Source organism: Cylas formicarius, unplaced genomic scaffold (assembly GCF_029955315.1).
Source record: "Cylas formicarius isolate icCylForm1 unplaced genomic scaffold, icCylForm1.1 PGA_scaffold_6__28_contigs__length_40554024, whole genome shotgun sequence".
Lineage (NCBI taxonomy): Eukaryota > Metazoa > Arthropoda > Insecta > Coleoptera > Brentidae > Cylas > Cylas formicarius.
In genome coordinates, this window is record NW_026844347.1 from 29,529,027 (window position 1) to 29,544,515 (window position 15,489).

Sequence of the window (15,489 nt, forward strand, 5' to 3'; positions counted from 1 at the left end):
TTACTTCAAAGGTTTCTTTTATTTTATACAATATATGCAGAAGGTATACGATATATAGTTTTATACAAATTATATAAGAAATTCTTATTGTAAATCGTTAGACAGTAGTTTTTCCCTCCTCTTTAAGACACAGCACAAACTTGCCTTACGTATTGTAGTATAATAATTTTAATAATAATTATAATATAATAATAATATGTAACTTATTCAACAAAAAACGTATTTTCAATGTTTGCATATCCCTCCTATCTACTCCCTGTATCAGAAAAACAGAGCATTTCCAGATCTAATCAATAATCACTAACTATTTTGCTCACCATTTGTATTATAAAATGAGCCAAAGAATCATCTCGACCAGTTTGGTTAGTAACACACTGTATAGTTTGTGATGTTACCAGAGTATCGGAGAACGTCAGGCGAAAACAGGCCAACCGTGGTCAATGTTATTATAAAACGAAAAACACACACATTGTTGCGGTCTCTAAGCATCCGTTATGCGCTAGAAAATGTTATTCAATTGAACATTTTATTGTATGTACGATATATACCTGCCAGCGGTTTACAGTATTCTTATCAGATCGAGTTAATAATAATAAGCACATAATTCGATTGGAAATTTCCTTGTTCGACAATAATTATTGTCACCCTACACTCAGTTGAACTTCATTTGGATCACCGATCCCACAATTATAGACAAATAAATAATAAAAAGCGGGAAATTTAAAAATGAACTTTTATGGGCGGATGTTATCAGGTTACACGTTTTGCACAATCGCAAATGAAAAAAAAATCATCTCGTTTCGAGCGCTACGAAGAATTCCTCATGCGGCAAGGTCGGCGCAGAGAACGGTTCAGTAATTCGGAAAATTTACACGATTTAGTAGTACCTACTAATTTTTCTAAATAAAATATTAAAATTGTACCATGGTACTAGTATAAAAAAGCCTACCCATTGTTAGTAACTGCGATTTTTTATAATGGTCTCCAACATCTTTTGAGCTCGGTTAACCTGACATGAATGGAAATGGGGAAAAACATAAATGTCGTATTTGGCCTCTATAAATGAATGCACACAATATTCCTGATAATTCTCAAAAGAATGGAAAAGTGCTACATACATATCGTCAATGTTGCGGCCTTAGGGCTGCCACGATCAATCTGAAGACGATCAAAATGTCGTTGCATTGAGGAATGCTCCAAATATCATGGGCAGCTATGCAAACAAATGTGTCAGTTGTTATATCTGGCACATGTCCTTCATATTATTCAACTTATTATGAAGGTCGAAATAGAGGGTATTATAAGTTGGAAGGAAACAAGTCTCAGAAGAAGAAGATTAGTTTGGAACATGTTAAAATTTTGACAATATTAACAGACACTGTGGTCCTGCCACTGCCATTACCAGAGTTTTTGAAATGTAAGTCAAAATATGATCTATTTCGTATTTTGTCTGGTATTTTCGTGTTTTATGAAACCGGTCGTCACAAGCCTAGGTGGGTACAAAAATTGAACTGAAAAGCACTAAATACTAGAAATGACAAAAAAATCGAAATAGGTATATTACGTATAATTTAAAGTTTATATCCAACTAACGCAAAAAAATACGTCGACAAAAACTTCTAAAATGCATTTGAGTTCCAGGTGACAAGGATGTCCATCTCCGTGCTTCATTCAATAACGGTCTTAACACTTAAGAGACCATTTGTCTTTTTTATGGAACTAACAAGACGTTATTTTGCTGTCGACCTTTCAAGGTGATCTGGTCTTCTCACACGGAGCTTCGGGCGAAACACAGATAAAAGATTCACCGACAACATACAAATTACTTCCTCGACCGAATTGTATTTTTTGGTTTAACAATGTTTATAAGATGGTTTAACAATGTTTATAAGATAAGTAATGAGTTACCGAAAAATTATTGGTGGTGGTAATAAGAACGTATATTTTACGAAGTTTACATTGTATAGGGTCTTAATCGTAATATCTTTAGTTATATCCTTTGTAATCACCACATATATTGTAAATAGGACGTTGGACGAAAAATATATAATATTAAAGTATTTCCAAAGACGGTATATATCTATGGACATTTCTCTGTAAAATTTTGTCTAATTCTGGGACATTATAAATTAATTCTTGCGCCATCCAAAATTTTCAAGAGATCTATTAGGTTGCTATTTAGTTTGCAATAGTACCAAATTAAAAAAATGGTGCATAACACTAAATTCTCTGTTTATTGAGAAAAAGACGGCTCGGGATAATTTTGAAGTGGTTGTTATGAAATACATACATACATAATTTAATATACAAATATTAAATTGCTAATTCAAGATGTTCTAAAATTTATTTAATATGTTTTCAATAATTTTAAATGAACGATTTGTAAGTACAAATGACCTGTAATAAACTTTTTATAGGTGTCTACATACACGTTATTGCTGAGGTGTACTGATTTTCAATTGTGGCAGGCCCTTCGTCATTTTTAAATTGAGACATATGTAAGTATATTAGAAAAAAAAAAGTCATTTCTAACAAAAAAGCACAAATGGTTTATCTGAAATCTCTGGATGCAGCCTTGAAGCAAATTCGGCTAACCCGGTCAAAATTGATTCGTGCAGAGAATTTTACAATGTACATAACACAATCTAACCTTTACCTGCCTATGATTAGTTCCATCCATGCTGTATATCTAATTCGCATGGAATTATAATTGCAACTATGAAAATAACTTACGGAAAATATCGATGATAAGGCCTAAACGAAGGGATGTTTATATCACATTCACCGAATCACATTCCGCGCACTTTTCGTCAGTCTCTACGGTTATTGCATTATTTTTAACACTACTTAAAATTGATCAAACCGAATAACGCAAATGTGGATTGCCGCAAAAAACAAAAATAAAAAAATTCGTTCGTAAACGATTTGCAGCGTGTTATTATTTTGAACTGACTCTCGGCGTCAGCCGCAGTGTCGACAACAAAATACAGCCGGTGTTCGTGCCGCTCGAGTTTCCGTCTTCATAGTAGGGGACATTAGGGCTGGCGATTTTCAGTGACGTTTCAAAGGGGGAGAATTTTTGATTAGAGGAAAATCGAAAAGTAAAAGGAGAAAATGTTTAGTTCGTTTTACGGCTGACGACTATTATCTTTAACAATAATTTTTTTGTTAACCCATTCCATGGCCTATTGCTATTCAATATCTATATTGTTATATTTTCAACCCTTTATGGCATTGACTAGTAATACCAGATGTGTTTGTTATTAAATCTGATTGTCCACATTTAGAAACGAAATTAATAGGAACCAAAAATAATCGATCCTCCTTAAATTTGCACAATATGAATATAATGGTTCGCTCCAACAGCCGGTGACATCTGGCGTGCGGAAACTTTACCAAAAAGCAATTTCAGAGAGTTTTCTTACCTGCTGCAATACCGGCTTCAGATAAATTTGACAATATCTTAAAAATTTAGAGTCGATCAATATGCGGTTGCGTAGTGTGCAGATGCCCAGACGAAATGTGATCCAAGAAGTAACTAGTTGCTTCTTTTAAAATTTGAAGACTAATTTATTGTTCAAACTCGCGATATTAAAATGCTTGAGTCCGAAGACGAAGACATGTTCACTACGTCTTCAGATAACGAAGCAGAATTTAGAGATGCTAAGTATTTGTATTACGAGGAAGATGTTAAAATGGACAAGAAAAAGAAGCACACATTAAGGGCATTCGACAGGTAAAACCACGTTTACTCATTATTTGTTGCCTTTCGTGGGAGTCTCCAATCAGTCTTACATTGTAGGGATACTGGTGGATTATCTAATGAATATCAAGAAAAAATTCTCCCGAAATTAATGGACAGCAGCAATTTGTTTATGGAATGGGCTATAGAATATAATTTACTGCCTCTCAGTGCAAGATGTCCAAATGCCCAAAAAGATCCCAAATGTGAATCGCCCTTGGCCTTGATTTTTGCTGATGGGTTAAATGATTTATACCAATTAAAATGTTCCAATTGTGACAACAAGGAATCCCTTAGAAAACACTCAATATTTTATGGACTTCAGTGCAATATTAGAAGCGCAATAAGGATACTATATGGATGGGTTAAAGGAATTGATCTAGATTTAATGGCAAATATTCTTGGTAAGATCAACTTATCAACTACTCAACAAAACTTAGTTTTATATAAGGTTCTTATAAAATAATATATTGCAAAATACTATAGCCTTCAAAGTGAACTTTATTCTAGAAAAAAATGTTATTGCTGGCCATATTAATAGAATAAAATGTTACTGATATTATTGTATAGTAGTAATGATTTATGTTTGTGCTGCCAATAGTCTTTTGGATAAGGAAAAGGTAAAAAGTGTTATTTATAGCATTTTCTTTGTTTTGTCTGATGTTTGTAGATTATTTTTCTTAGTATTGCATCCTCATTAATAGTAATGATAATATTCATCTACTAATTTTTCTGCTTAAGGTTTAGATATAGAAACTGTGGGTACACTTTATAACCGGGCATCCAGATTTGTAAGAAAAGCTGTAACTTTACATTACCCTACACTCATGACTTTGGGAGGTGAAGGTGTGGTAGTTCTTGTTGACATTTACCCCATTTTCCTTCAAAAAGCCGGCTCACAAAGTCACCGATGTAGTCCAATATTATGTATTTCTGAAATCGGGGTATGTTTTTGAAAAAACAAATATATATATTTTTTATTAACCAAACTGTTATTTTTAGAGTCTGCCTCAAAACTATTGGCTAGAACCATTAGAATATTGGGATAACAATGATCCTTTTCAAGTAAAAGAAATAAAAGCAAAAATATTGGATATAATAACTAATTTGGTGAAACCCAAGTCCATGCTGGTGTTGCCAAGCCAGACGACATTTTTATTTTCTGAAGAGATGGAGACTCTTAACAAGTTGTACATCAATGTTAAATATGTGGATGATCTGTTGGACTGTAATCATAGGAACAGATCATTGGGAGCAATTTTGGATGCTATTTGGAAAAAACCTGTGGAAGTCTGTGAACAAGCCCAATTCTTTAATCCAAATTATATAAATCAGTACTTTGTAAGAGAATTTTGGATCAGAACTGCCGATGTTGATGCCTTTGGTATATTAATTGACCTAATTTCAATAGAAACAGTTAGAGGAAATATTGATAAATTGTGTCTCTAAGTCTGTGTTGATGTATATTTTGATTAAGAACCTCTATTTCAACTAGGTCTTGATAACAGAAATTTGTACTCATTTATTTTTTTTATAGTCACAATTAGTTGGATTTGCAGTATTGTTATTTTGTCAATTTTGAAATTAAGTTACATATTTGTAACTGTGATTTTTAAAGGTATTCTCCTATTTTTAATGTTACATATTTAACTTAGTGTTAGTACAAAGATGAATTCAAATTACCTTTTGTATGATTATGCTGAAGTTCTTAAATAATTTGCATTTTCATCATAACCATTCATCAGGATATATTTGTTTTCGAACTAAAAAAGATATTTACAAAGCAATATTTTGGTGCACATTTGTAGGAAATAATTGGTTAGTTCAAAAGTGAAATAATAAACGTTAATGTTATTATTCCTTTGTTATAAAGGGTTAAGAAGTTTTTCAGTACCTTTGTTATTGGTTTTAGGAAACATTAGCAGTATATGTTATTAAGTAAGATTTATTAAATTTTTGTTATGTAGGGTATATACTGGTAATTAAAATATATTTTTTTAATATATTGAGTAAAATATAATTTGCTGATTTACGTAATGCCAAAAAAGGTCAATAAGTTAAGTTGTTAAGTAAGTCGGTAAATTAAGTTGGACCATGAAGGCCACTAAGAACATTCACAAATTCCTATAGCCAATTGAAATAAAAATTGTTTCACATCAATCTTTCAGTTTTGATTGTTAATTACTTCTAATGGCTACGACTACATAAGACCACTTGGCCAGCTTACAATAGGTAACTGTAATTCAAAATTTCTAAAGGATGCCTTCATAAATAAAGGGTCTGGAAAGCCTATCATCCTCTAGGTGTTATAACATATATAAAATGACGGCAGATTCATCTAACGACTCCAGCAATTATCTCATACGGGATATCCGATCCCATCTGAGCTGGATACCAGCGTGAATACAAGAAATCCGGAAACCGAGCAATACAGCATACAAATCCATAGATATTCACACAAAACAACTAATTCACGAAACTATAGGAACGACGCCTCTAACAATTCAAATTAAAGATGTATTGAATAAAATTTTTTCAAACGACATAATTCTTTAACCTATTTCCAACTTTTTTGGAAACGGGCTAGAACAAACGTCCGCCATGTGGTTCTTTTTACTTTAGTTTACCGGCCTTGTGCTACACTTATAATTCATTGAACCTAACCAAAGTTTATTTAAAAGTCGGACCAACCATATTGACGCTAGTAAAATTGGGTTGCATATAGTAAGGTAATGTAACGTATTTAATTCTGCAACTTACCATACTCGCATTACTGGCGCTTAACACAAACCCTTCATAATTCATCTGTCTTCTGTGTATAAATATTGTAAGTATTTGGTAGACTAATATTGGTTAGTGGTAATATTGCTTATGTGATGCTATTATATTTTGTATTTTCTAATTAGTGTTAAAGAGGTATAAAGTTAGTTAAACAACCATAAATAAAGTTACCCTTTCCCATTTATTTTAGAGATTTTAAAGCGGATTCAAAATCAAATATTACATCTGTGAGGGCTATTTTTTCTTCCTGTGTCTTCAATTTCGAGCAAAGTTCATCAAACTTGTGTTGTTGGTATATCTTAATAAAATGAAAACATTTTCTTATTGTTGCTCCAATATACAATATATTAATTCTAACAAATCTAGACTCGACTTTTGTTACACATGGCAACGAACTAGCAACCAATTTATGAGGCCCTCGGCGAGTTCTGATTATTGCAATTCTTGTATGTTCATTGCAGTATTTTGCTTGAAATCCAGCTTTTGTTGCTGCAATTCCGAAATCTCCGTGTAATTGTTGAATTTTTTGTTGTAGTGCTGTGTACAACGACGCGTCTGTTAATCGCAGGGGTTTTTCATCTTTTCCCTTTTCATTTACTTCAATCACTATATAACTAAAGTAGCATGAAAATGATTAGATATTAACAAATAATTAGAAAATTGTGTGCACATACCGGTGTTTAAGTCGTACCATAGTTTAACGGGTGATTTAATATTCAATTTTGGTTTTAATAAATGAAAATTTTGTTTCTCTAAATAGTTGAGGTTAAAAAATAATCACAAATTTTTGGTTGACCTACCAAAATATATTCTCTTATTTTGCGATGTTGCCAAGTAAGCAGGATTTGACTTTTGAATCGGCTTGAATGTCAAGATTTTATTTCAATGTTTTCATTCTCTACCGCTAATATTTCAACAAAAAACTAACCAAGAATTACTAAACAGAATTCTTGACTAGAATTGAATAACCAAAAACTAGCAAATCTAATGCAAATGCACGCTGGCGATAACTCGTTATTATAATAGACCACATTTCTCAATTTTGCCATTTGTAAACGCCGGATTCAAGGACAGTAAACAGCTTCCAGTCGATGGTAAATGGAGATATGTGACGTACTACGTCTCTCAACGCAATGTTTCCTATAGACTTTGTTGTTTTGTAAAAAAATCAAATGTTTCAGCAATTTGTTTTTAATTGTTATGAGTATTACCCATCGATGCAGACGTATTCTTAAGGTAATGACACGCCTCTGATTTTCTGAACTTTTATAGAATAATAATTCGTAAAATTATCCCCTTGTACAATCAACAGAATTACAGAAGATACGGTTGCAAAATCTTTATCTGCGTTTACTTTTATAAATGTAACAATTGCAATTCAATTTTTATTTGATAAAATTGATACATTGCGTCATAATTTTGCCCTCAACGTAAATCATGTTGCAATTTCGGTTATCGTGTTGGCCTTTAACATATTCCAGTTGCCCCCAAGAGCGAAAAATAGTTAAGTTGTTCTACAACCAGTGGAACATACAGATGTTATATTTTGTCTAATTAGAAATATGAAAATTTCCTTGTAAAATGACTACAGGTAAAATCAGTTTTACTATTTTTTCTTCTTTTGTAATTAATGAACGGCTAAAATAATGACAGACATTCAGTTCATTCGGTCGCGATTTGCCATTTCTTTCAACGCAACCGTAAGTATACTAAAATAATTTTGCGAGTAGGTATAATGTGGCTTACGGGTATTAAATACCAACCTCTGTATATTATTTTATTTTTGTAACCACATTTATATGTTTATCCTGAAATAAACATTAATTTAGGTGATTAGGTTTATTTTCAATAATTTTATAAGTTAACTTCAACAAAATCATACTTTTTTTTTGCAAAATCTAAAAACGTATTGTTACTAATAAAATTTTTGGTATTTTCTTGTAAGGCGGTACTAAATGTTTTGTTGGAAATGACACCAATTTCCGTCAAAAGCATTTTTAATGAAAAATTCCACTTCTTAATTAGATAAAGCCAAAATCATGGTCTCGAATTGTGACGCACAACTCAAATCTAAAATCGATGAATGGCTCGATTGGGATAAGAACGAAGAAACCCGCGCTAAACTTCAAAAACTGGTGGACGAAAATAATGTCGAAGCGTTACAGAAGAAATTATTATCAAGACTTTCATTTGGCACTGCTGGTTTGAGGGGTCTCATGGATGTCGGCTACTCTTGCATGAATGATTTGGTTATAATCCAAACAGCTCAAGGCTTTCTAAAGTTCTTAGAAGTGGCGAGAAGGGAATTGTTGGATGAGAACGGTATTATTATTGGATATGACGGGAGATATAATAGCAAGAGGTAAGATTATATATTGGAACTGTAAAAAAAGCACATTGTGTTCAATCCATTGAATAAATTATTCTTTAAGAAACCGTTAGATTGGACGATGAATTAGGAAACGAAACTCGTTATTTTGTGTATAGGGCAATCATCAAAGGGCACGGGCTTGAGTGTATTGTGGATAAATATTTTTGGATATGGTTAATTAATAAAAAATACTTTCTTTAAACCCTTCTTAAAAAAAAAAAACAAAAATTTGTCTCAGTTGATTAGTGTTGGGACTGGTCAATTGAAAGTCAATTGAGTAGTCAAAAAATGTTTTCCATTACATCTTGCAATTGTAGAGTGTTATCTATCATTATTTAATAATAATATGTATTTTATAATCAAATATCCGAATACGATACTTAGCGATTCGGGGAATCCCAATAATAATATCGACTCCATTTGGTATTGAATATAAATAAACATAGTTGGTCCAGTCCATTTCAGTAGGGTCTTTTTTTAACTAAAGTTTAAAATATATTGTGACATTGAAATTATAAATGAAAATTATAACTTTTTAAACAGTTACCCTATCCAACATGTAAAAATAACGTTGATTGCGGTTTTTACAGCTAGTACTAAACCTTATTATGAAACAAACTTTATGCAGCTCTAAAATGGACTTCCTCCTTCCTTCCTTCAATTTTTGATTTTGTTTTTGTTCAATTAATTGAAAATTAAGAGCCTATACACAAGTTTATAAAAATATTTTCAATTTCTCCAAATGCAAAAATCCAAAAATCATGGTCCGCGAAAAATGAAATACCCTGAAAAAACTTTTGACTTCAACATTAAGATTAAACCCAAACAGTTCCGTTCCATATGACCCCAACTTTACTTATGCCGGCTCTAACACGCTATATTAATGTCGAGAGTTAAATATAAAATACTTTGTAATAATAAACAGATACTTTGCATAGTATATTACTACAGTACTATACTGTATTATTATGTTATATTCAGTATGCTGCTAGTGTGTGGAAAAGACTGGTTTTAGATGGGCCGAGATAACTGCTACTGTCTTTGTGCAAGCTGGATTTCCCGTAAAGCTTTTCGGCGATGTTTGTCCCACACCTTTGATCCCATTTGCTGTACGCAGATATAAATGTGCTAGTGGAGTGGTCGTGACTGCATCACACAATCCAAAAGACGATAACGGATATAAGGTGTTTTAAATTAAAAAATCTTTAAAAGTACTAATTTCCAGAAATTTTAGGTATACGATTCAAACGGTGCGCAAATTATCGGACCGGTCGACAAAGAAATCCAGAAATCTATTCTGCAAAATCTTAAACCCCTCGCGTCTTCGTGGGACACGCATGTTTTAAAAGACAACAAACTGTTAACCGATCCTCAACAGGACGTAGAGGAAGCTTATCGCAAGTTGATCATAGAGGATGAAATCTTGGCGGAGCACAGAGCTCTCAATAAGCAGACTGGACTAAAAATTGTGTATACCGCGATGCACGGAGTTGGATACAAAATCACTCAGGTTATATTCGACTTTATTGGAGCCACGATTACTCCAGTTCCAGAGCAGAGAGATCCTCACCCCGACTTTCCAACAGTGAAGTATGGATTTTATTATATTATTAAATAACTATAAATTATTTAATTAAGAATAATAATAAGTTATTTATTAACTCTATAACATAAAAATATGTACAACAAAAACGATTAAGTGCAGTTGAAGTATATCAATATACCCCTATAAATACAATCATTTGCTTTAGGTACCTAATATTAATTCGTTTACGTTTAAAAGTTTTAGTTAATTTCTAAATATATTTTCAATATTTCTAATCAGTTTCTATTCTATGCTTTTCATTTTAACACGATTCCAGACTATCGGGTTTTTATAACCCAGTTTAAGCACGTCATTTTGTCAATTCGGCGCTCATTTTGTTTTTGTCAATTTGATTTTCTTCTAGGGAGTTGCGATTTGTACTTACACTATGTATTAAAACACAACAAAGGTTTTAGTATATTGATTTAGTGGAATAAACAAATGGGTACATTAGTCGGAATCACTTGTCTCCTCCACCTTAAGTGGAGAAACAGATGGTTTAAAAATCATTGTCACTCCCCAGATCCTTCATGTTTTTTTTTAATTTTAATTTATTTTTTCTGATTTCTAGGTTCCCGAATCCCGAGGAAGGTAAAAGTAGTCTGGACTTGGCAATCAGGACAGCGGAAGCAAATAAATCGCCTTTAATTTTTGCGCACGATCCCGATGCCGATAGATTTGCTGTTGCCGAGAAGAATTCGAGGTTCGCAAGCTCGGGTACGTGTCTTCCAAATTTCAAATTTGAATTGTTTGCAGGACCGGGGAGTGGAAAATTTTTAGCGGGAACGAACTCGGCGCGATATTCGGGTACTGGTTGTTATACTGTTTTCAGAAGAAATATCCGGAAGAGAAACTGAGCAACACTTTTATGATCTCGAGTACCGTTAGCTCAATGATTCTGAAAACGATGGCCAAGGCGGAAGGGTTTAATTTCGTTGACACCCTTACTGGGTTTAAGTGGATTGGTGAGTTACTTTACCTTTGACCTCAGATGACTTTTAGAGAAATTTCGAATTATTACGAGAAGAATCTGCTTTGAAGCCTTGTTTTCGGACTATGTTCTATTATCATGATTCTATCTTCTATTAATAAAAATTGACCATTACTTGACATTTCTCTTAAATCTCTCCTTTACTTTGATATCAGATGTCGTTAGGAACGTCAAATAGTTGCCAAATTTTAGGGCTAGTCGATGCAAGCATTATAGTTTTGAAAACGAGACTTTTTTGCACTTATTTTGCTATAATATCTTGGCAGCATCAGAATATTATTATAGAAAACCTTTGAAAAATGTTTTACTTAGTTTTCCATTTAATAGCTTCGGAGGACCACAAGAAATAAAAAAATGCTTTTGAATTTTTTAGAATTTGTTAAGTTAAACATTTCTGACAAAAATTGCAAATAAATCAAGCTGCTGACTTCAGTTAGAATTATTGAAAAAGAGTCAGGATTCTGAGTAAAAGTTAGAATGTAAGTAACAATAAGATATAGATTACTATGCAAAAGGATATCCAGTTCTGGTTGGTTTTCATTAATTTGTCAATTAGTGCTTTTCTTTTGTGGTTGGTCAGTTCCCGAAAAAGAATCGTATTGTAGCAGAAGTTAACAATTCTGACTTGTTTTTGAGAAATTCTGACTTAGTTAGAAATTTTGACTTGGTTTCCAGAAAAATATATATTTTATAACATATTACACCTGGTGATACTCTATAACTTTTAAACGGCTTGAGATAGCGATTTGAAATTTGGAACGGTAAGTGAAAGTCCAATTTTGTGACAATACATAGTCAATGGTTGTACTCCCGGTTTGAGCGGAAACGACAGTAATTTTTTTTGCATTTCTGGATTCAGGAGGATGGGACGGCTTTTCTCATTTTTTTTGTTGTTTTAAATTTTTATTTAATTTTTAAAAATTGTGTCTAGAAGACTGTGGCCATCATAAATATTATTTATCGGGTCACCTGATAATGGAAAAAATTTTTCTTTACTTGTCTAATGGCAAATAGCATTTAATGTAATGAACTATTAATTTTTTTGGATAACCTAGTCTTTTTAAATAACATTCTAGTGGAATTAAAAACTCTTTAAAACCGGTACATTTTTTTGCAACATTTTAACACTAAAATTTTCAAAATTCGTTAAAAAATAAGCTTACAGGAAGGAAAAAACCAGAAAAGTAAATACATTTTTGTAGAAACAAAATATTATTTAGGTGGCTTTGCTTCTAGTCATTATTAATTGTCAAGTCCATAAGATTAAAAATTCAGAAGAAACTCTCGCTCATGCAGTGGAAAGAAAAAACAGATTAGTATTAAAAAAAAAAATGCAAAGGACAGTTTCTTCTGGGATTCAAAGATTAGAATTTTTTGTTGAAAGCGTTTTATTATGGTAAAAAGCTGATGTTTTTGTGGAATACGAGCATACAGTCAAAAACTAGCGTAAGTATAGTATGTATACGTACTCAAAAATGCAAAAAATATAGGTTCTGCCAATTGTCAAAAAAATTGAATATTCAGGCTATATTAACCCTTCGAAATTTGAAATCGCTAACTCAAGCCGTTTAAAAGTTATAGTGATCCCACTTTATTTTGTCACCCGGTATATATTAAGATCAATATTTATTGTTAAATGCCCTAAACAAGTGGTTTGAATATTTAAGTTGTGAAGTTTAAAACGAGTTCTATTTTTTGGTAGGGAATAAGGTCCTAGATCTAGAAGCAACGGGCAAGAAAGTGATATTCGGATTCGAAGAAGCTATAGGGTTTATGTGCGATCCCAAAATCGTCGACAAAGATGGAATTTCCGCATCCGCACATTTCGCGTGTTGTGCATCGTACATTTATAGCAAGGGACAGCAAATAGTCGACAAATTGGAGGAAATCTACTCAAAATATGGTTACCATAAGTCCTTAAACTCTTACTATTTCTGCGACAATCCTGCTATAATCAGGAGAATTTTCGAACGCATTAGAAACTGGGACGGCTGTAAAGATACTGTAAGTCCCAACTGTTTCCTCCCATTAGTGCTCAGTGAATGTTACATTTTGTTGAAAACATATTTTTTTAATGTTTGAATGGTCAGAAAAATGTTGATATCGGTTTCAACTGTGTGGTTTTCATTTCCTAAGTGTTTAGTGAAAGTTTGAAAGTGTGTTTTTGGTCATCCACGCCGGTTGAAGGCCGGATTGGCCCGGATGGTGGTAGCCGTTTTTCTGTTATCAGTCCTTCTTGGCACGATCAGAACAAATGTTGGAATAGTTTTTTTATTACGTGTTGGTCTGACCACAGCAGTCGAACCCAGCCGAGAGTGAATGGTATTTTCTCTCTTTACTACTCTAGCCTATGTTTGCAGTAGCCTCCATCTCGAACTATCTATAGATGTCGTTGCAAAATTGTGATAACACACTTGTTTTGACATTTTGACGCCAGATTTTAATTTTGATGTGTTGGTAGTTGGATGGCTATTACAAGACTGTTCTCTGACGTACAGGTTCCAACACAGGAACCAGATTAATAACGTTGACGAGTTCTGTCGCCAGAATTGGTATTTGAACTGGTCGATTCTATTATAAAGGACTTAACCTTACCCTGAAGCATTTTAAATTGAAGGATTTGATTAGTTTTGGTTATTTTTTTCTGTCGCAGTATCCCGGTGGTGTCTTGCACAATCGATATAAAATCATCTCCATAAGGGATTTAACGACAGGTTACGACAACACACAACCCGGGAACAGGGCAATTTTGCCGGTCTCATGTAGCGCTCAGATGATCACTTTTGTGTTCGACAATGGTCTGCACTGTACTTTAAGAACGAGCGGGACAGAACCAAAAATTAAATATTACACGGAGTTGTGTAGCAGCCCCGACGTGACGTAAGCAAATTCTAAAATTGTGTAGTTAATTTTTTTAATTTGAATTTTTTAAAGATTTTTAAAAAAATCCCACCCTCGTTTAGATAATTAAGTAATTTGCTTTATTAATTAATTTTTCAGTTGGTATGAATTAGATTAAGACGTCATAGATAATAATAGAGAAATTTGTACTTTTTAACCGTTTCAGTTTGATTTATAGTCAATTAAAATCCGCAGTTTATCTATCTAAATGTTCAAGAAAGATCGAACATTTGCGAAATGAAAGTCACTGGAAAATGACAAGCTTCGTCGGCCATATTTAAAAGTTTATTTGATCCGGATTTTATAATTAATAAAATAAAAATTAAATCGAAAAACATAGAAAATGAACCCCGCCTATTTTGTTGTTAACGAGATCTGACGTTTGTAAACGCCGATAGCGTTTAGCTTGATGACGTAGCGATCAGACTTATTGGCATAGACTATTTTTGGGTTGTTGTACTTGATTCAACTTTACCGGACTTACCAGTCGATTAAATTGATAACTTTCAAAAATTGGCTGGAATTAAAATAGATTTCATTTGATTTAATTAAAATTAAAACTAGGTTGTTTCTACAATGTATATTTATTTGATTTTAGTGATCAATCTGTTATCGAGAAAACTCTCAGAGAAACGGTGACCGCAATTTGTGAGGAGTTTTTGGAACCGGCGAAGAACAGTTTAATTCCACAAAGCGATTGATGAACCCATTAGTCACGAGATTAGCAAATTTTCTTAACTTATTACTAATTTATTGCACATTCCAATTCTTGTTTTTGTTACTTAAATAAAGTGTGTCACTGTTGTCCTTTTTTTATTCGGACGGACTATTGGTAATTACCATTTTTAAGGTTGTGGAATTGACCGGTCAATTTTTTTTTTGCGTCAATTGACCGAAATAATTTTAAAAATGTCGTGAAATTTATATTTATTTATTTACATTGTGCGTTACGTCGCCGTCGTGTCGTTCTGGGAACCAAATGGAGTCGATATTATTATTAAATCGCTGAGTATCGTATTTGGATATTCCTTGAAGAGGTAAATTGGACTTCACTAACGCGTAATAATTTATTATAAAACACATATTTTTATTAAATAATAATAGATAAGACTCTAGAA

At 32.8% G+C, this 15,489-nt stretch overlaps 3 protein-coding genes across 13 annotated transcripts in view; 2 read left to right on the plus strand and 1 right to left on the minus strand.

Moving 5' to 3' along the window:
* The window catches only part of LOC132703941 (centromere-associated protein E), a 41,012-nt gene extending 38,029 nt beyond the window's left edge, over window positions 1–2,983 (minus strand). For 2 of the 3 annotated variants that reach the window (XM_060673504.1, XM_060673502.1), the window contains exon 1: window positions 2,734–2,983. The gene's annotated coding sequence lies outside the window, so the exon portion shown is untranslated. Of the gene's footprint in view, window positions 1–2,656 lie in introns of all 3 variants that reach the window. The other variant, XM_060673503.1, reaches the window with a different exon arrangement.
* Window positions 2,984–3,447: 464 nt separating this feature from the next.
* LOC132703943 (uncharacterized) lies at window positions 3,448–5,725 on the plus strand. Of its 4 annotated transcripts, none has more exons than XM_060673513.1 (4): window positions 3,448–3,736; window positions 3,803–4,146; window positions 4,484–4,686; window positions 4,745–5,719. In XM_060673513.1, the coding sequence occupies exons 1-4, from the start codon at window positions 3,597–3,599 to the stop codon at window positions 5,189–5,191; spliced, it is 1,134 nt and encodes a 377-aa protein (XP_060529496.1). In that variant the 5' UTR covers window positions 3,448–3,596; the 3' UTR covers window positions 5,192–5,719. The 4 variants fall into 4 exon arrangements, with proteins under 4 accessions (XP_060529496.1, XP_060529498.1, XP_060529500.1 ...); XM_060673515.1 differs by lacking the exon at window positions 4,745–5,719 and adding an exon at window positions 4,344–4,362 and having other exon boundaries at window positions 3,476–3,736; window positions 4,484–4,663; XM_060673514.1 differs by having other exon boundaries at window positions 3,600–3,736; window positions 3,790–4,146; window positions 4,745–5,725.
* Window positions 5,726–6,331: 606 nt separating this feature from the next.
* LOC132703942 (phosphopentomutase) lies at window positions 6,332–15,167 on the plus strand. Of its 6 annotated transcripts, none has more exons than XM_060673511.1 (9): window positions 6,332–6,471; window positions 8,549–8,885; window positions 9,910–10,078; window positions 10,129–10,484; window positions 11,051–11,182; window positions 11,236–11,444; window positions 13,173–13,474; window positions 14,124–14,350; window positions 14,970–15,167. In XM_060673511.1, the coding sequence occupies exons 2-9, from the start codon at window positions 8,563–8,565 to the stop codon at window positions 15,070–15,072; spliced, it is 1,821 nt and encodes a 606-aa protein (XP_060529494.1). In that variant the 5' UTR covers window positions 6,332–6,471; window positions 8,549–8,562; the 3' UTR covers window positions 15,073–15,167. The 6 variants fall into 6 exon arrangements, with proteins under 6 accessions (XP_060529494.1, XP_060529491.1, XP_060529492.1 ...); XM_060673508.1 differs by having other exon boundaries at window positions 6,439–6,569; XM_060673509.1 differs by lacking the exon at window positions 6,332–6,471 and adding an exon at window positions 7,633–7,759.
* The last annotated feature ends 322 nt before the right edge of the window (window positions 15,168–15,489 follow it).